This window comes from Eucyclogobius newberryi, unplaced genomic scaffold, assembly GCF_026437365.1.
Source record: "Eucyclogobius newberryi isolate DKJ021-1_F unplaced genomic scaffold, fEucNew1.0.hap1 SCAF_11, whole genome shotgun sequence".
NCBI classification, from domain to species: Eukaryota; Metazoa; Chordata; class Actinopteri; order Gobiiformes; family Gobiidae; genus Eucyclogobius; species Eucyclogobius newberryi.
Genome location: NW_027315735.1, coordinates 28,490,442 through 28,511,240, shown reverse-complemented (window position 1 = coordinate 28,511,240; position 20,799 = coordinate 28,490,442). Strand labels below are relative to the sequence as shown.

Sequence of the window (20,799 nt, the reverse complement as noted above, 5' to 3'; positions counted from 1 at the left end):
ATAAGTCCACAACCTTTTGATCAAACAATTAAAAATAGTTCTAAAGAGAAGCATTATTTTATTTTATTTTTTAATGGGTGAAAAATATTCAATATACAGTTTTAATGCTATAACATGAGTTTATGGGAACAACATTAACACCTTAAGAAAGGTAATTAATCTACATATTGTTACAGTATGTTTATCAATCTTTAAGGCCATAATGGACAGGACCAATCGTATGAATGAACTCCAGGTGTATTTGTATCAATCAAAACTAATTCTGTACACAAATAATGCATATTTCTGCTGCTGCAACATTACCACTACTTTACTTTAGGAACATTGATCCTGTCTTCAATTTTGATAAATATATCTTCATTTATTTTAGGCAGAACACACTGAAATATTTACCATGACATGTTCCAGCTACCAAATGCCAAATCAGAACTGTTATTCAGAACTGATATTACTACTAGTCTACTATCATTACTGAAGCAGCTACTACTACCACTACCACTACTACTACTACTACTACTACTACTACTACTACTACTACTACTACTACTACTACTACTACTACTACTACTACTACTACTACTACTACTACTACTACTACTACTACTACTACTACTACTACTACTACTACTACTACTACTACTACTACTACTACTACTACTACTACTACTACTACTACTACTACTACTACTACTACTACTACTACTACTACTACTACTACTACTACAACTACTACAACTACTACAACTACTACCTTGTTTTACCACAAACACACTCAAGTCAAGTAAATTTCTAATATAAAACAATATTTTTCTCTGATTATTTATGTAACCTTTTTGCATTGGTTCATCTGTTCAGTGGTGTCTGGATAGAATTTTGTGACATACCGCATAGCCATTTATAAGTTCAATGTAAAGCAAGAACCAACAGTGTGTTTGCTCTTCAGCGTTGGCAATCTATAGGCAGAAAGCTACGGGGCGTATTGTCAATGATGAAAAAGTCACAAACAAACAATCTTTCCCCTCTGGTTTGAGATGCTGTCAATACTGTGGCTCTTTTTGGAGTTTTACTATTTTGGTAGTGTAATGTGTGATTGCGGACACACTTTCTCTCTCGCTCGTGTGCCCCGGAGGAGAACTCTAGCCCTTTAAAACTGACACCTGTCATTCACTGCTGCTCTGACGGGGGCATAACAAGGGATGGTGCGACAAACACACAACAGCGCAAGAAGGAATTCAAAACATGGCGGAGGTGGGAGAGAAGATTTGGAGGTGAGACTTCTGAGGCTCGTTAGACATGTTAGCCACTTTAGCGCGGTTTGATTTGCTGTGTGTTTATGATGTTGTTTCTCCGTCTACCTCTGTCAATCTCTATTATTAGACGCTCTGATCCGCCTCCCGTTGTTTTGACACTATAGCGCGGCTCCAACTTCACACCTCCACATGCGCACGCCACGTAAGTTATAAAAAAAAGAGAGGGAGAAACTATAGAAAGAAATTATGACAGGTGGTAAATCTAGAGTCTACACTGCTTTGGGCGATGTGGCTGGTAAAGTTAACGGAACGTGAGAGTTCCCTAAGAGCGTTTCGAGGTGTGACGTGACATGTCTTGCAGCCATTGGCCCTTGTGCCGAATTATGTCTGTGGAAGAACTTCGCCAAAGCGTTCACAGCTAGATGTGATGTTTAGAAAAGGAGAAAAGGAAAGGGTGAAATATTTCTTATTTTGAACATCTCTATAAGTGACAAATTGTCCTGATTTGACACGCCGAGATGTCTGATATCAGGTTGAAACGACTGCTCTGATCTTTTCAAGCTGAAGCAGATCTGGATCTTTCTGTTGTGAAAATGTGTGTTTCTGTGTGAACGCTGCCGCTGCCCAATTCATGGCCACTGTGTGATATGATACAACTATGAAATAGTTATCATTCGGATTCAAGCATCCAAATAATCCAAAGAATTTGTTAGGGCTATGTTCCATCCAGATTGAGAAAACATGAAAGCAACATTAAACTAAAAGCAAAGCTCTATAAATGCAACCAAAGTAACTGTGGCTATCAGTGCATAAGTGGCTTTTTACTACTGTAGGAATACAAAAACAAATATATATATAATTTGTATATATCGAGAAAGGCCTGAGATTATTGAACTTAATATAATGGCACACAGTATGACATAGTAGCACTCACGTTCACTTATGTATATGCATCAGTTTCATCTTTGATTTGTCTACTTGAATTTCTGTGAAAAGCTGCACTAGACTCAACCATGGCACAAGAATAGGATGAATTCAGAACACGTTTTACTCCAGAGGTAGTGTACTGAGCTGAGATACTTGTGCTTTGCATTGCCCACTGTGGCTGAGTCTCAAATGAACCACACAGAAGCACAAGGACAGAAGTTGCATTTAAAGGATGAAAAGGAGAAATAAAAAAGAAACTTTTCATCTCCTCAATCAACACTCAGTGACACACTGCAGGCGAACGATCAGGAGAATATCGAGGTGGATTAAGAAGCTTATTCTTCAAGGTCTGGGTACGAGGCTGACAGAGTGCTCGGTGGCGTTCTTGGCCCTAAGACAGTGGGAGCTTCGCCTGCCGCTGATATTGGCGCCACTAAGATTAGCTGGTAATTAACCACCGAGCAATTATCGGCTGGAGGAGGAGAGGCACATTGGGAGGTGTTTCTGACATGTTTAAGAGGTGTAGTGTAGTCTGATTAGTCCACAGAACTTGTCCAATTCGGAGGACTCACCGTTCAGCACAGGTGAATCAACAGTTGATGTGTATTTGCTGACAATTCAATTAATGAGATTGTTGCCTTTCCTTCAATCCACTTTTCATTAACCTTAATTGACACCTCTGCGAGCGCCAGGCAGGTTTAAGTCGGTGCCAGGATTAACAAGGAAATAAGAAGTTGGTAATAAACAAAGTTGCCAAAGAGAGATATTTCCTCAGGGGGTCTCACACACGCTGTTACAAAGACGGAACCAAATGAAACACTCACTTTTCAAGTAATAATTGACTTTTCCCAAGTAAAAATATGTAGTGTATTTTGTTATTTTGTGGACTGGCTGACCAGTGTTGAAATCTCACCACTGAGGCTGTTAGACCTGTGTTGGAGGGCATTTGCTAAGTGCTATTGATGGAAACCAGGATGGCTCTCGGGGGGTGGTCCAGCCACTGCTTGTCAGATCAAAAACACAGTCGCTCAATAAATTCAGCTCAAGCACTGTTCATACCAGGGCTCGTCTGACAGGTGGGCTAAGGGTTGCCAACACAAGTAAGACTCCCAAATACAGTATCCTACCAAGTCAAGTCACTGCCTGTTGCCTGTGGATTTTACTCCTTCATTGAAACACAACATTGATCTCAAGCTGCAAGGTTTCTTCACTCCCAGATATGAGCCAAGCAGTCAAGCCAAGAGCGGGTAATAAGAGCAAAAACAATCCAGTAGAATCCAGGAAGCGTGACTATTTAACAGTTAATGGGTCACAGAATGAAACTCCAATTAATGAGGCCTGCATTTGTACGCGGCCTTCAAAGCTCAGCTCAGTTCATGTGTCACTGTGCCTGGAGAATGCCACTTTTTGTTTGTGGTGCTTGGGAAATATAAGCTATTATCGAGAAACAGAACTTCTCAGCTCGGATCACTGGCACTGAAGCAGAAAGTTATTGGAAACCAGATTCCGTGCTACACAGCTCATCTTGTGATGCACAGAATTGCTGCTAGTTCAGACCTGGGGCAGTATAACTTCAGTTAAGCGGCAAATACTCTGGTCAAATTCACAGAGGCCATAAAAACACCAGTTTATCACCACTAAGAGACACCATAGCATGTTACTCCATTTCCTATACAAAGAACAAACATTTAAACAGACTTTTTGTGCAATTGACACTTTTTCATCCTCATCAAAAACATGCACTTGTCTTTTGTTTCAGTATTTCATGTTCAAGCAACATTATTTAGGCCAGAGCTCAGAACATTTAGCATCAGTTCAAACACCAGATTTGTTCATATCCACTAAACGCCATAAGTGCCTTCAAAACTTTACCAACTAATTTAGATGCAACAATTATTAGCCTAGTTTAAAGTGCATATTACAGGTTAGACTACACATTTCTCTAAAACGGAGTGGACATGATTATATTTAAGATTTTGGTGCTTGCAAGATGTGACAGAAATGGAGTCACCTAGCAACCAAACTGTAAACAAGGGCCAAAAATAACAAAATAGCTGATTTAACCAATATGAATACATGATACCTTATTTATTCTGTTGAATGATTGTTTGAAATGTCAATGTGTGTGAATTGTCTTAGCAAAACTTCCTGTAATTTCAACCTGACAAATGTATAACTTTGATCAATATTTACCATGTTTAAAATCCCACCAAACCAAGTCATAATTAGAAAACCAAACAAAACGTGAGAACCTGCAATATGCACTTAAAACTGCTTCGCTCTTGAATACGCGTCGATTCATACGACATAAAATATAACACCCAGAATGAATACGATCTTATTTGACCTGTGTACGCGTGTTCAGCTAGTCGAGCTCTTTGCACAGTTCCTACCTGTTTCGTCATCGGACTTGTTCTCATTCTCGGAGTCGGTGAGCGTGAGGGCGGAGTTCTCGCGGCTGGAGACGCCCGAGCTCCTGCGGGACTTGACTCCTCCCCTGCCGGCCCACAGCTGGATGGCCCGGTCCGGAGACAGGGGCCCCTCCGGATCCGAGTCTGCGTCGGAGCCCGCGCTGAGAGCGTAGCCCCCCTGCAGGAGGCCCAGGTCGGGACAGTAAGGGACAGCCGCGGGGTGAGGCGGGGGAGTGGGCTCGCACACTCCCAGCTCAGCCAGAGTGAAGTTACCGCCTGCGAGAGAGAGGCCAGTTTGAAAGTGTGGAACAAAGAGTAACTGGATCATGCTTCAAGTTGAGTTGTTGTTCTCAATAAAGTAAATACAAACCAAGTGTGTCACAATGGGATTAGGGCACACACTACCTCAAATTACTACTATTGCTGCTACTACAACCACAAAAACAACTACTACTATGATGCCAAATCATTTATCTCAGAACGTGAGATTGAAATCGGATCCAATTTTTCGAAAGGCAATGGGAAATATGGACTTTGACTAAAGAGAGTTTCCTGTTTATAGGTGATATGTTGAGAACCTTTGCAGTTATTTCTGCCCCAACTCCATCACTTGGCCGATGCAATCCAGAGTCTCGTCAATTTGAATCTTCCCTCACACATGAACAGTGAAGCCAATCCCAATACTGAGGTACAACATGTTTATTTATTTGATTTATCCGGCCTCTTCGACAATAGCAATGTAAAATGCTTAGTGTCACTAGATTATTATCAGTTCAGAAATCTCAAGCTATTTAAGTAGCCTTACACTCAAATGCCAGTTTTACATGCTAATTATCATCCAAGATAAAATGCCAAAAGGATTACACACTCAACATTGAGTTTTAATGAGGGTTTGACCTCACCGTCTTGATTGTTCATAACTTCATAACGACTGCAGGGAAAAATACAGGGGACTGGCTCTGGAGTTCTTGACCAGACGAGTCGAGTTACTAAGTGACTGATCATCAAACGCAGTGTGTACTTACTTCAAAATTCAAAAGACATAATATTTTTCTCTGAATTGTTAATTGCTAAAATAATGGTGCTGGATTTTCATCACTTTGAAACCCATGAATGGATTCAAAATAATGTTTTTTTAATGCCTCTGAACCAAGGACATTTATAAAACACTCTAACAATATAAAAGCAATACTTGAAAATGAAGAGCTACATAATGCTTGCTCTGTTTATATTTAAAGAGGACAGCAAATGGAGCTGTACAAATGTTCCCACAAGTAAAACATGCGTATGTAGCAGAGAAACCCACAATCGCACGCAGAGAAACACACTAATTATGAAACGACGGAGGCGGTGGCAGAAAATTAAGCTTTGTTGTGGCAGGCAGGGGGGAGAGATGACGCAGCGTGAATCAGCCCAAACTACAAGGAGCTGCTGGAAGGAATATGTAGTGGCCTGCAGGCCTGTTAGCGCTGCTTTACAAGAGCCGGCTCCCTGGCTCCAGTGCAGAGCATTGGCATTCACGAGGTGTGGATGTGGGATCAAAGAGGAGCTCACTCTGGGCCGCTCAGACTGTGGAGGAGCTGCCTTCTGGGCTTGATCAGCTCCTACCTGCTCGCCATCAGCCACAGAAATACTCACACTCAGAAAACCTGCTGCCACATGGTCCTCAGCTACCAACCCATAAAACATCATACATTTACAATTACATTGACTTGAGTTACTCTTTGTAGTTTTCTGACCCCACATATTTTCCTTTCATTTTCTTTCTTTCTTTATCTTCCTTTCTTACATTTTTATTTATTTTATACATACAATTTTTAACAATACATTTACTTGACTAAAAGTTGTATTTTAGCATTAGCATTTTTTCTTGTGGGAAATACTTTGAACCATCACAAAAGACACAAACAACAGCACACATCCTGGCCATTCCCCCTCCCTCCTCTGCCCCTTGCAACCAAAATAAATATATAAAATTATCCAAATTAAAGCACATCAATGGAGATCAATAAACAGTGCTGGAGCCCAATTAAATCCAAGCTGAAGAAAAAGCAATTAAGGAAAAAGGCATGCTCAACCAATTTATTCTCTATACTAATTAAAAGAGTATTGTGGATGTGATCCCTTACCATCAGCTGTTGGGGCAAAGGGATCGAGGGGGAAAACAGTTGTTGTCCACTTTATTAGCAGTTGGTGAGAGAGCCGGGCTCAGCGGAGATGGGCAAAGTAGTGGCACATTATAGGATCCGGTGTGCAGCTGTGTGACTGGGTTAACTGTGACTCATCAGTCGTACGGCGCAATTAGCAGCGGAGGAATTAGACAGATGAAAATCATCTGCTATGTGCCCCCGTCTCCTCTTGTGCTGAAAGCTGGAGCGTTAGAGCGGGAAGTACCAGGGAGGGCAGAGAGGCAAACTTATTCACAAAGAGGGAAGAGGCACTACATAGTACTTCTACTCACAGGAACAGATGGGCTCGGCTAAAGAGGCAAACTTACAACTCTACAGGTGGTTTCTGCGACTACAAAGTTACAGTCAAGCGCAAGAAGGGGCTGTGTAAAAAAAATGTTATGTCGTTTTTAGAAAAGCACCTGAACGTGACATCTGGAAAGTGCACCACCGCAAATCCCATGTTTTGAAAAAGGACGACAAAAGGAATTACGTCTACTATAAAGTTGCACAATGGGCACTAATTCACAGCACACAACGACTACTTTATGAAACGCAATGGTAACTGTTAGCTATCTACTGAAGCCATACCTGACATGAGAAATCGCAGGAGCACGGGTGAGAACTCCAGGACGCCTGAGAGAGCAGAATACATGTGTTTTTACAGAGGAAAACGCATCATACTACAAATACAAATACAAATACAACTACTGCTAGAAAACTATCAATCAAACGGTAGAGTTTGTCACAACAGAAAGTTACAACAATGTATCATAAACTTGTGAATGTGAAGATTATTTCTGCTTGAAGTATTGCAATGCAGTACCACATGGAAGCATCAATTAGCTGATTTGATGATATGGATCAGAGGAAACAGAGCACATCTATTTTGGTAACGTAGAAGATATAATGTATGATAATTAAAATAGTTAAGAAAATACAGTCCCAAAAGAATAATTCGATAATTTACTGAATTTTACGAACATGTTGAATAACATTTTATTTCTAAGGGATGATATCATCCAATGTTGGGCAATGGTCAAAGCATTGTTTTTGCAAGTCCCAGTTCCAGTTTACATAAGGTATGCTTGTATGATAGGATGTGATGGGTACTACATTGATACCAAGATATTAATCAATCATTACAAAACATTTTAATATATTTTAAATACGGATTTATTTATTTTTTTCTTAAATGACCGTGGACTATGACCTTTCCAGAAAAGTTTGTTATAATGACTAACAAGGGAGGAGGATGCTGTCCAAAATTAAGACTATTCTGAACTTTCCCTTGCACCTGCTCCACAATGTGCTGGTCAGCTGCAAGAGTTCGTTCTGCAATAGTCTGTTACTGCCGAGCTGCTCCACTGGGAGACACAGGAAATTATTCAAAACATCAAACTGCTCAACACAGAGCTGTAAAATCCTCTTCATAAAATCATACTGCAATATTCAGTTCACGTGTAAAACTGTACAGGAACATGTAAATATGTAAATATGATGTTTTATAGGTGTCAAGTTCCCGAACCAGAGCCAAGGTTTTTTGAAATGCATACAGTGGAACACTCCTGGAGGGATTACATCAACGTATATCTAATACTATTGCAATACTCAATCTGGTTTCTTATTTTTTACAAGCCTCAATCTTATTTTTTGTTAATAAAACAATCAGTTGGACTGACTTAAAAAGGAGTTGGACTCCGAAAACACGTTACCCTTTGTTGCTAGGTGTTTTTTATGTTTTATTTTTCATTTTCTTAATTAGTTTATTTTATTGTATTTCTGTTTCTGTAATTTCTTTATGATTTTAATGCATTTTTCCTGCTGTGAGAAGCACTTTGAATTACCTTGTGTATGAAATGTGCTCTACAAATAAACTTGCCTTAACTTATTTTTTATTCTTTTAAGTCTTTTTTCTATTTTTCCCCTTGAGTATGAATACAAGTTATTCTGATTCTTGTCTGGATGTATATCAGATACATATACACGATACAAAATATACTGTGATACAAAACAAAATACCGGGTACCACTAATTTAGTTTAAATTCCATTTACGGCTGCTGTGCAGGCACAAATCACATTCTATTATCTAAAGTTTTTTATTCTTTGTGATATTGAAATTGGTATCTAGTATCTGGCAAAAAGTGTAAAATTGGTGAATGATACAATCTTCACACTTCAGTCTGTATCAGACAAGCAAAAATATTGGTAAAACTAGTATAATTGTTTTCTTTTCTTTCAATTTGTATTTTTCTATTTATTTTTTTTAAGGGATGCACAGTTTCTAATCTAACATAAAACATTTAACCAAAATACAGCCACATTCAGTGAAATGTTCTTTTTTGTAATCAATTCCCACAAAGTAAAACACAATACTACTTACATCCCATAGGCCCCTGTTATGTACAATTAACATCCCATAACTGCTGATTACACATGCAAAACCCAATCACTGCTTATCACTATCAGAGCGAGCATAAAGAAAGGCCGGCGCGACGGCAATCTGCATGTGTTCAAGGAATGATGGATTGGCACAGTGCCCTGAATCAGACACAAAAATCTATCTGAGTTATCCCACAAATAGAAAACCAATCGTATGTTTGTTACATGATATTATGACAGATGTGAAAGAAAATATGGCGCTGCATTATAATCAGATCAATCCCTCTCTCTTTGGGCACACATTGAGGCTGTCATTGGCACACTTATGATGTGTGTTAATGTGCGTTTGGAGCCGCGGGCAGCTGCTGCGGGGCCGGGCACATCTGTGACTCTCCGTGCAGGGCGCTTTTGATGTATGTCGCAGAAATGGACTGAAAAATCATCATTATGAAAGTTGGGAAGACGCGTGCAAGAAAGCGAGATGACATGTGGAGAGTTTCCTGGAAGAGAGATGAAATTATGTTATGTTTCAAATCCCTGTGTAGAATGTGTTTTGTCATATAGTATAATCCCATCGTTCCATCTAATCATACAAAGCAATGTCTTGAGAAACCTATAGGATAATGTGGAAAAGGTGTTATTATTTAGAAAGGTTTTGAAAGTCACAGTTTCACAGTTTTTTTTACAAATTGTTGCATATTTTGGGTTGATAGGTAAAGCAGACAAGAGGAGAACATGTAAACTCCACACAGAAAGTCCCGGATGATAGTGTTTGAACCTGCAAACTTCTTGTGCCAAGGGTATAGTAACTTTTGTATGTGTTTTATAAAGATTCTGAAATAAACTATACATTAAATGATAATTATGTTATATAAATCATGAATCATATCCATCAGGGACAAAAAGTTCAATGCCCACGATTCTATGTTCACATTCGTAATCAAAACATCACAATTATGAATACATACGCGAGGTGTATGATGTGTGGCTTATTAGATGTAGAATATGGTCAGTATTTACACATCTGAGGGCAGATAATACATTCAAGCAACCAACAACAACCTTCAAAAAATCTTTATGTCCATGTAAAGAAATCCTGTTAGAACTTGAATTCTTTTCTGTAATTACATTTTCTGCATTATATTGAACTAAATGTACTCCCCTTGATAAAACTCATTATATGTGTTGAGTTGGAGGCAAATTGTGTGCGAGCATGAATGGTTGTGTTTGTGAGAATAGGGGACCTATCATTATAAAATCATTTGTGCTTGTTAGCAGTTTGACAGGAAAAGTACGGGCAGCGGGACACTGCATTCTGCCGCTTGACTTTTTCCTCACCTCACCGCGTAATTCTGTAAAAAGGATGCAAAGCAGGAGAAACCTGTGGGCTTCAATGCCTGCAATTATGCAGCTTTTTCGCCTGTGTTCAATAGTTTACAGCGAAGGCCACCCTAAGACTTGCCATTTTCAGCTTTGCAGGGAGCTTGTGCGCAGAGCAGAGGCTGATTTGGCCCAACATACTTTTGCAAAGAAAAAATATTTGTTCCAGCTCCGACGCATCAAAAAATCAGGAAGCAAATACAACTGTGAACCATGGGTTCTCCAATAATGCCATAAAATGATTTTAAAAATAAGAGCAACAGTCAAGTTTCCCTTTTAAATCCTGTTGCATCCAAGCCACAATCCTTCTGCACTTAGGAGCCCTGAAGAAAATTTACTTCTCATTTGTGTTCTTGCAGTGAATTTCCCGGCAATGAAGTATATGTCCATAGTGCAAAAAGAGCTTAAGATGAGAAATGCGACAAAAATGGGGATAAAAAAGTAGGAAAGTAGTGAAACTGCAGAAAGAAACGGCCTCAATCGATTTAGCTGTGTATATCTACAGGGCACATTTGAATTACTACAATAGTCATCAAATAAACAATGATTAGAAGCTAGCAGAATGTTTCTAGTGTAGCTCAACATAAACGTGATACTATTTTCTCAGTGTAACTTATTGAAGAATTTGTACTTCTTAGTTGAATTGTAACATAGTTTTTCTCCTATTTGAGTATTAGTTAGTTTAAAGTACTCTTTTCTTCTTAGTGTTCTATTTTTTTGGAGTGAGAGTGACAGCCAAACTTCCAATATTATTAATCTCCAATTTTTAATTAATAATGATTAAGTCAATACATTTTACTTGTATGTATTATGTTAAAGTAATGTGCTTACATGGGTACAGATTTACTAAACAAATGAAAAAAATAAATAAAACATACACAGAGAGTCACCTATACGTAAAATGGCGGATTACCAAGAAATCCAGTACTTTTTGAATCTCAGAGTATGTGTGGAATATGAAACCGCCACATGATACACTCGAGTCAATTTTTCGTGTAAATTAAACTGGAAAAATCTCTTTAGACTATTTGACAAGAAAAATCATAATTTGTTTTCTACCAAGGTTATACTTTTTCTTTCATTAAGAACTTGTAAGTGCACTCCTTACAAACCTGCCCTTTTATATATATAACATCTTCCATTGATTCTAAAGTTAGTTATTTGAGGTGATAGATTTGGAAAGCTGCGGTCAGTCAATTCGTTTTCTCCAAAAATCAATGAAAGATGAAATTAACGTTCCCATTGACGGCTGCTGTGGAGTTACACTTTTATGCCAAGTTAAGGAGCAAACCCAACGTGAGCCAATGATGAAAATGCCAATCATGGCTAAAGCAGTTATTATGATGAAATCTTTGGTCATAGTTAAGAAAAGATACAACCGGATACAGATAAATCATTATGGAAAAGGAGGGCTGTCAATCTTGAAATAGTAGAAAAGAAAAGACTTGACTGGATGAGGTACTCCAAAGCAATACTTACTTAGTAATTATAAGTACTTTATACTCAAGTGAAAGTAAAAAAAAAGTAAGTACAGATGATAAAACATTATATAAATATCAGAAGATTTTCTTTTATGTTCGTGTTGTTCGTGTTTTTATATAGAACATGGTTATTATCTGAGCACGCAAGCCTGGATTACTGGACAATACAGGATAATTCATTTTAAGCATGAATCAATCAAACACCGAGTAAGCTAATGAGGAGGGAACATCGTTATCACAAGCTCATAAAAACTCATCTTTAATGTTCACTTTAATATTCCCACGCAATCCTCTGTTACAAACACATTCCCAGTGATTAGAAATACTGCTGTGGCAAATACTGATCATGTTTCCATGGCAATGAGGTATGTGTTTAATCCTGACACAGGCACTCTCACGCGCTATAATCAAAAGATGTACAGATGTGGATAATGAGCCTGCTATCTTTAGCATGTTGACTTTACAGGAGGGTTTGTTGTCTGGAGAAACTCGTGAATAATTGAAGCAGAGCAAACTCGTCTCATTCATGTACACTATATTATGTGTAATAGACAGATTGGGAGGCTCCTGATTGGTGCTAATGCGGGAAAGACTAGAATAGGATGCTGGGTAATGCTTGCTCAGTTGATTTTTAATTCTTACAACACACAACTTCAACTGGATGTTTTTTTTTTCCCCCAAGTACATGTCTTTAGAGCACCTTGTACCGTATTTTCCAGACTATAAGTCACACTTTTTTTTAATAGTTTTGGCCGGGAAACGACTTTTACTTATATTTATACTTATATACTTATACTTCGGAGCAACTTATATAGTCCGGAAAATACGGTAAGTTATAAAATAAAAACAAACTTGCATCCATCAAAAATAATCTATTTTTCAAACCCAAATATTTCCATGTAGTTAATATGGCAAAACTGTTTTTTGTAAATTAATACAAATCAAGAACATAGATAACATATGTTCTTGTTTTTTCATGGGGTACATTTACAAAAAAAGGTAAATGGTCAGTAATAATCAGATTACTATATTTAGATATAGTCAAATAATTAGATCTGTTGCTTACATGCACAATATAGATTTGATCGTAAAATAATCCTGGTGAAACGTGCAATTACATCAGTGAATTTTAAGAGTAATTTTTGTGTTTGGAAGAAAACATACAATACATTAAAAAAAAAACTTCCATCTTCAAAATGTGTTCTCTTTTATTTTTATCTTTGCCACATTATTTTGCCCTTTTTTAGGCCCGAGCCCCAGCAGGGCGGAGGGCCTATTGCTCCCGCAATGCTGCCGAAGGCAGCATTGCAACTGTCTTCGCCCCGTCGCCCCTGGCAAGTACAGTGAACTAGCCCATGCCCAGTGAACTAGCCCATGCCGAAGGCATGGATCATGCATACTTACTCCTGCTATGACAGAAATAGTCAACAATTAGTGAATGGGCGTAGATGCCCCACTAGCCCATTCACTAATTGTTGACAACAGCAGCGCGAAGCGCTGCATTCCTCCAAAAACCCTCCTGGCATCGTCCCGTACGCGAGAATCCATGCCGCAGGCATGGGCCATGCTTGTATCTGCTCAAATCAATGGAAGTCTATGGGGAGAGGGCGGGGCATCCCGACGGAATAGGGACTGACGAGCGCGTAAGCGCTCGTAATGATGATTCCACCCCATGGCGGCATCGGGAAGGCTTAGAGCTTTCAAACGATGTATAATTTGTTGTTATAGTGAAAACGGCTATATTGTTTTTGCTAAAAATATTATTATTATTATTTTTCTTGTTCTTCTTCAGCGCTTTGATCTCTAATTTGACCCCCTGAACATGCTCAAAAACTCACCAAACTTTGCCCAAAATTCAGAATCGGCGAAAAATTTTGTTTTTTCTGGGCCATTTTTTTTTTCGTCAAAAAATGGCGCGACAGCGCCACTGACAAAAGTCAAAATACATTGCGCCTATGGGAGACGCCCCGAGGTCAACTTTGTCGTAAAGCTACGAAATTCGGGACACGCATTCCTCTCGTGAGGACAAAAAAAAAAAAATCATTGTGACCACACCCCCAGACTTACCCTATGGCCGCCATCTTCCTTAGAAAATGAAAACACGCTGTGTTAGCCATTTTGTTCACGTCAAACTTTGACGAACTCCTCCTAGGGCGTTTTGCCCACCAACTTCAAAATTGGCGTACGTCCTCTGGACAAGTGGGGCATCTAAAGTTATCCAATTTTTGGAGATACCTTTTACGGTCTGTGTGCGGCGCAGCCGCAAAGTTGGACAACTTATTTTGGAATATTGCAGGTCTAAAAATTGCTCCCATTTGATCAAAACCAGTCCGATTATGACCAAATTTGAATCAGTTGTTCAACTTTCTAGTTTGGACCAGTTTATGATGACAAAATTTAAATGGGCGCGATAGCGCCCCCTACAGAGTGACCTTTAAATTAACATTGAAGGTCAAAAATTAGTTTTACCAAAATATTCTAAACTTTACCCAAAATTCTATTTTGGCGTCCCGATCAAAAAAGCCAATCAGACAAATGCCTTAATTTTTTACGGCGTAGTCGTAGCGATGACATAAACTTCCCATGTTATCCCTATGGGAATACCGCTAAATCTCTCGAATATCAACATTTTTCTGTTTCACACTTTAACGAACTCCTCCTAGTGCGTTTTGCCCACCAACCTCAAAATCGGTGTACGTCCTCTAGACAAGTGGGGCATCTAAAGTTATCCACATTTTAAGGATAGCTTTTACGGTCTCTGTGCGACGGAGCCGCAAACGTTTCCCAGAATTCTGACTATTTGGCCTTCAGAGTGGCCTATAAGCAATAGAGTTTTTCCAAATGACATGATATTTTGAACAAAATTCTAATTTGCCATCCTGATCATGAAAGTATGAGAGCCAAAGTCATATTTTGTACGGCGTAACCGTAGCGATGACAGAAACATCCCATGTTATCCTTATGGGAAAATCGTAGAATCGCTCAAATCACCACATTTTTACGCTTCACACTTTAACGAACTCCTCCTAGGGCGATTGTCCGATCAAGTTCATATTTGGAGAATATCATCTACACAAGCGGGGCATCAAAACGTATCCATATTTTGATTCTAAGTGCTACGGTCTCTGTGTGGCGGACCCGCAAATATATGTCAGAAATGGGAAAACAGCGAAATCTCTAAAATGACCACATTTTTACGCTTCACACTTTAACGAACTCCTCCCAGGGCGATTGCCCGATCAAGCTCATATTTGGGGAAAATCATCTACACAAACGGGGCATCAAAAGTTATCCATATTTTGATTTTAAGTGGTACGGTCTCTGTGCCGTGGAGCTGCAAATATACTGTCACAAATGGGAAAAACGCCAAATCCTTGAAATGTTCACATTTACGCTTCACACTTTAACAAACTCCTCCTAGTGCGTTTGGCCCACCGATCTCAAAATCAGTGTACCTCCTCTAGACAAGTGGGGCATCAAAAGTTATTCAAATTTTATGGATAACATTTACGGTCTCTGTGCAGCTGAGCCGCAAACTTTTCGCAGAATTTGGACTATTTGGCCTTCAGAGTGGCCTATAAACAAGAGTTTTTCCAAATGACATGACATTTTGCACACAATTCTCATTTGCCATCCCCAAAATAAAAGTATGGGAGCCAAAGTCATATTTGGTAAAGCGTAGCCGTAGCGATGACAGAAACATCCCATGTTATCCCTATGGGGAAACCGCAAAATCTCTAAAATGACCACATTTTTACACTTCACACTTTAACAAACTCCTCCTAGGGCGATTATCCGATCAAGTTCATATTTGGGGAGAATCATCTACACAAGCGGGGCATCAAAAGTTATCCATATTTTTATTCCAAGTGTCACGGTCTCTGTGCGCTGGAGCTGCACATTTGACCGATATTTGTCTTCATTTGCACTGGTTAAGCACAGCATTGTACATGTCCAATGTGTCACTGTCTTAGTTCTTAGACAATTGCGTTAGCGCCATCTCTGTAAAATGCAGAGAGCAGAGTCGGAAGGCCGGCGGCCCGCGAGGGCCGTTGGATGCCGCTTGCGGCTTTAATTTTTCTTGTTCTTCTTCAGCGCTTTGAACTCTAATTTGACCCCCTGAACATGCTCAAAAACTCACCAAACTTTACCCAAAATTCAAAATCGGCGAAAAATTTTGTTTTTTCTGGGCCATTTTTTTTTTCGTTAAAAAATGGCGCGACAGCGCCACCGACAAAAGTCAAAATACATTGCGCCTATGGGAGACGCCCCGAGGTCAACTTTGTCGTAGAGCTACGAAATTCGGAACACGCATTCCTCTCGTGAGGACAAAAAACAAATATTATTGTGGCCACGCCCCCAGAATTACCCTATGCCCGCCATCTTCCTTTGAAAATGAAAACACGCTGTGTTAGCCATTTTGTTCACGTCAAACTTTGACGAACTCCTCCTAGGGCGTTTTGCCCACCGACTTCAAAATCGGCGGACGTCCTCTGGACAAGTGGGGCATCTAAAGTTATCCAATTTTTTGAGATACCTTTTACGGTCTGTGTGCGGCGCAGCCGCAAAGTTGGACAACTTATTTTGGGATATTGCAGATCAAAAAAATTTTCCCATTTGATCAAAACAAGTCCGATTAGGACCAAATTTGAATCAGTTGTTCAACTTTCTAGTTTGGACCAGTTTATGATGACAAAATTGAAATGGGCGCGATAGCGCCCCCTACAGAGTGACCTTTAAATTAACATTGAAGGTCAAAAATTAGTTTTACCAAAATTTTCTAAACTTTACCCAAAATTCTATTTTGGCGTCGCGATCAAAAAAGCCAATCAGACAAATGCCTTAATTTTTACGGCGTAGTCGTAGCGATGACATAAACCTCCCATGTTATCCCTATGGGAAAACCGCTAAATCTCTCGAATATCCACATTTTTATGTTTTACACTTTAACAAAGTCCTCCTAGTGCGTTTTGCCCACCGACCTCAAAATCAGTGTACGTCCTCTAGACAAGTGGGGCATCTAAAGTTATCCAAATTTTAAGGATAGCTTTTACGGTCTCTGTGCGACGGAGCCGCAAACGTTTCCCAGAATTCTGACTATTTGGCCTTCAGAGTGGCCTATAAACAATAGAGTTTTTCCAAATGACATGATATTTTGAACAAAATTCTAATTTGCCATCCTGATCACAAAAGTATGAGAGCCAAAGTCATATTTTGTACGGCGTAACCGTAGCGATGACAGAAACATCCCATGTTATCCTTATGGGAAAATCATAGAATTGCTCAAATCACCACATTTTTACGCTTCACACTTTAACGAACTCCTCCTAGGGCGATTGTCCGATCAAGTTCATATTTGGAGAATATCATCTACACAAGCGGGGCATCAAAACTTATCCATATTTTGATTCTAAGTGCTACGGTCTCTGTGTGGCGGACCCGCAAATATATGTCAGAAATGGGAAAACAGCGAAATCTCTGAAATGTTCACATTTACGCTTCACACTTTAACAAACTCCTCCGTGGGCAATAGCTCGATCAAGCTTTACTTTGGGGAAAATCATCTACACAAGCGGGGCATCAAAAGTTATCCATATTTTTATTCCAAGTGCTACGGTCTCTGTGCGGCGGCGCAGCAAATTTGACTGACACTTGTGTTGATTTGCACTGGATTGGCCATGTCAATTGTGTCGCCGTCTGTCAAGTTCTTTTTTTATTCAACACACAATAAGGGCGCCATCTTTATCAAGTCGAAAGCGCAGAGTCGGAAGGCCGGCGGCCCGCGAGGGCCGTTGGATGCCGCTTGCGGCTTTAATTTTGCATTATTTCCCCTGTTAAAACCAGCACAATGGTGAACATCAGAAATAAATCAGATTACCCACATCAGATGTTTAAATTTCAGAAATCCAATTATTGATAATGATTTTTGGTGTATATACAGACACAGCCACTGTGAGCACCGCTTTAATAATTATGCTATTATGTGGTAACCTTGGAAATTGTGCTTGAAGAAATAAAATTATTGGAAATTGAAATGGATAATTAGTGGTAACTAAATCTACCAAGCATTTAATGCTTGGTTAACCCAGTTCCCTGGAAACCTTGACAACCCAATCCCGGATTACTATGATAAGCAAACCCGCTGTTGTAAAGGGTTAAGATGCTTGAAATGCCACTGACTGCCCTGTTGCGCATCAAACCTGACCTTTAAGTCAATACTGGTAATTATCTGACAGCTTGCAGCCGCCCCAACTGTTTGTAATAGGAAACAAATACATTGTTTACACATTTATTTATTTTTACGCCGCTTCAAATGACATCATTAACGCGCTTGTTGCTACATTCATGCATTCCATTTCTGACAATGACAAAATAACTGTTTCGTGTTAAATTATTAAATGTTTAAATGACTTGCTCTGAATAGCGAGATCTAATTTTGAATGTAAATGTGAGTATGACTGCTAGTGCATTAAATAGGACAATTCCCACAAGATTAATTAACATCCTTTGTCTGCTAAGACTCAAGTTACGCACGACCTCAACAGGAAGTCAGGGGAAAGATAATGTACACTAAGACATAAAGTTGGAGGAAGTGCTTATAATCTATATTTAGGTGGAATATTCTTTACTTTTCGCACAGACAATCAAAAACCTGCTAGCATTTTTATTAAGAATTACAAATGTTCCAGAGCTTCTGTTTTTTTGTGTCATAAACATGTGTGCTAAAGTATATTTCTCATTTAAATGTACAATTTAATAGAGATATCACTGAATCTACAGTGGATTCAATATGTGGAATTTCTCAAATCTCTTTTAGGTTTAGCTTTTTGTTGTTAGAACATGATTTTATTCTATAAGATTTTTTTGTTATTATGATTATTTACACACAAGTTACAGGTCAGATCTGTGGAGAGGCAAGCCCATTCATTTTTCAATGTATTTTTGCTAGTAAAAACAACAGCATAATTGAACAAATAGAGATAAGATTAATGTCATACTGTGTAACATCTCGGACAAAGTATTAACATCTCGACAGACCCCCACCTTAAAAACTTGAATAGTGCACGTTTGAATTGGACCTGATAACAACATAGAGAGAATAGAGAGAGAAAGGAAAAGACTCAAACACACAGTGGATTGTGGAAGTGAAATGAATCATCTTGTGTGTTCCGAGTCTGACTGTAGGTACAAAATGTATGATTCTCGCGCTGATCTCGAGCAGTGAAACAACACAGCACCGCGCGACTCATAGCATGTGGCCTGTGATTACCAGCATTGTCATCAGCACACTCACGAGCTCACAGATCCGCTCAAACAGAACAGTCATGGTCAGACACTTCCCACACCTCACACATGACATTCGTTCTTTTGGCTCCTGCTGAACCACGGGGCCCCGGTGCCTCCTAATGAGAGGTCCAAAATAGGTGTGACAAATGTCATCTTGCTCTACTCCGGCCCAAAGGAAAGGAGAAGAGGAGAAACGAGGAAAAGGAGGAGAGGAGGAAGACAGAGAAGAGGAAGAGAGAGAAGAGAAATGAGTGAGTAAAGGAGAGAGGAGTGAGGAAAAGAGAATGAGGGTGGCCCGGGGTGGACGGGACATGACGGGACATGACACAGACACCGTGCCCTCTGTGGAGGAGGCCTGTCAGGGAACGCTGTAGCACTAAGCACCTCTCAGCCTCACATAGAGCTGCAAGGTTAAGCTGCAGCACCCAGTTCAGAACATAATATGTGTTAATAAAATGTACCAAGGATGAGGTCAGGGGACATTTGTTTCCTGTATTTTACAAAAGTTGGAAAATGTAGTTTCAACTGATATGCTGAAAACAATTTTTGAGTGTTGGTTTACCGCTTCAGAGGTTCATCTGTCCTGGTGCCAATCTCATGCACGACTCAGACCCGCCACAGCACCAGAATAGAGTGGGCAAAATACTAAATGTGTATTATTTGTTTCACAGTTTTCTTTCCAAAAGCATATATAGGCCATTAGTCACTCATATGCGCAATTATGTACTTGAAAACACATACAGTACAGCCAATTAGCATTTGTATTGGCGATACTGTATATGACAACTACTAACCATTATTATTATTATTATTATTATTATTATTATTATTATTATTATTATTATTATTATTATTATTATTATTATTATTATTATTATTATTATGCCTTAAGAAAGTACAGACAGTGTCCCATATTGCAGATCAATATGTTTTAGATGCTACATGCTCATTGTGGACAAATGATCTTTCCCAACATATCAATATCATACATGTAAATACCAGGGGAAATTAGATATGGCATATACTGCAGTGTTGTTCCTACTCAAGGATGATTTTAATGACAGTTAGAATATTTCACACGTCTGATCAAATGGGAAAGTGTGGACTGAACAATGAGGCATGGTGTTATATTTACGAGCTTTAAGATGTATTACCATCAAGTATTCATGCAATGGACTTCTCTTTTATCACCCTTGTTTTTCAGGGTCAAGTCAAGGAAGTATATAGACTATACAGGAGCTTTTACACTACAAGTCAGTTTTAGTCACTTTCAAAGTTTTGAAATATAATTTATTTGGTCTTTGGATTGAATAAACTGTCAACCAATTGGATCAGTATAAAACTATGTGGGAAATGATGAACTGGTGAAGACACCCAAGTAGATTGTCTGATAAGTCGATGTTAATGGCAATAAATTATGGGCTGGCCATATACTTTTTTAATTGAGTATTCTACTTAGTGTTATTTGCTTTAAGTTTAGTGGAGAATGATACTGAAAGATGCACATGACTA

At 39.1% G+C, this 20,799-nt stretch overlaps 1 protein-coding gene across 13 annotated transcripts in view; it reads right to left on the bottom strand.

Moving 5' to 3' along the window:
• The window catches only part of tenm2a (teneurin transmembrane protein 2a), a 308,508-nt gene that overhangs the window by 262,883 nt on the left and 24,826 nt on the right, over window positions 1-20,799 (bottom strand). For 8 of the 13 annotated variants that reach the window (XM_072439821.1, XM_072439824.1, XM_072439822.1 and 5 more), the window contains exons 2-3: window positions 7,348-7,392; window positions 4,571-4,864 (exon numbers count right to left, since the gene is read on the bottom strand). In XM_072439821.1, coding sequence (XP_072295922.1) covers window positions 4,571-4,864; window positions 7,348-7,392 — 339 coding nt within the window. The remainder of the gene's footprint in view (window positions 1-4,570; window positions 4,865-7,347; window positions 7,393-20,799) is intronic. The other 5 variants (XM_072439826.1, XM_072439828.1, XM_072439829.1 and 2 more) reach the window with 1 other exon arrangement.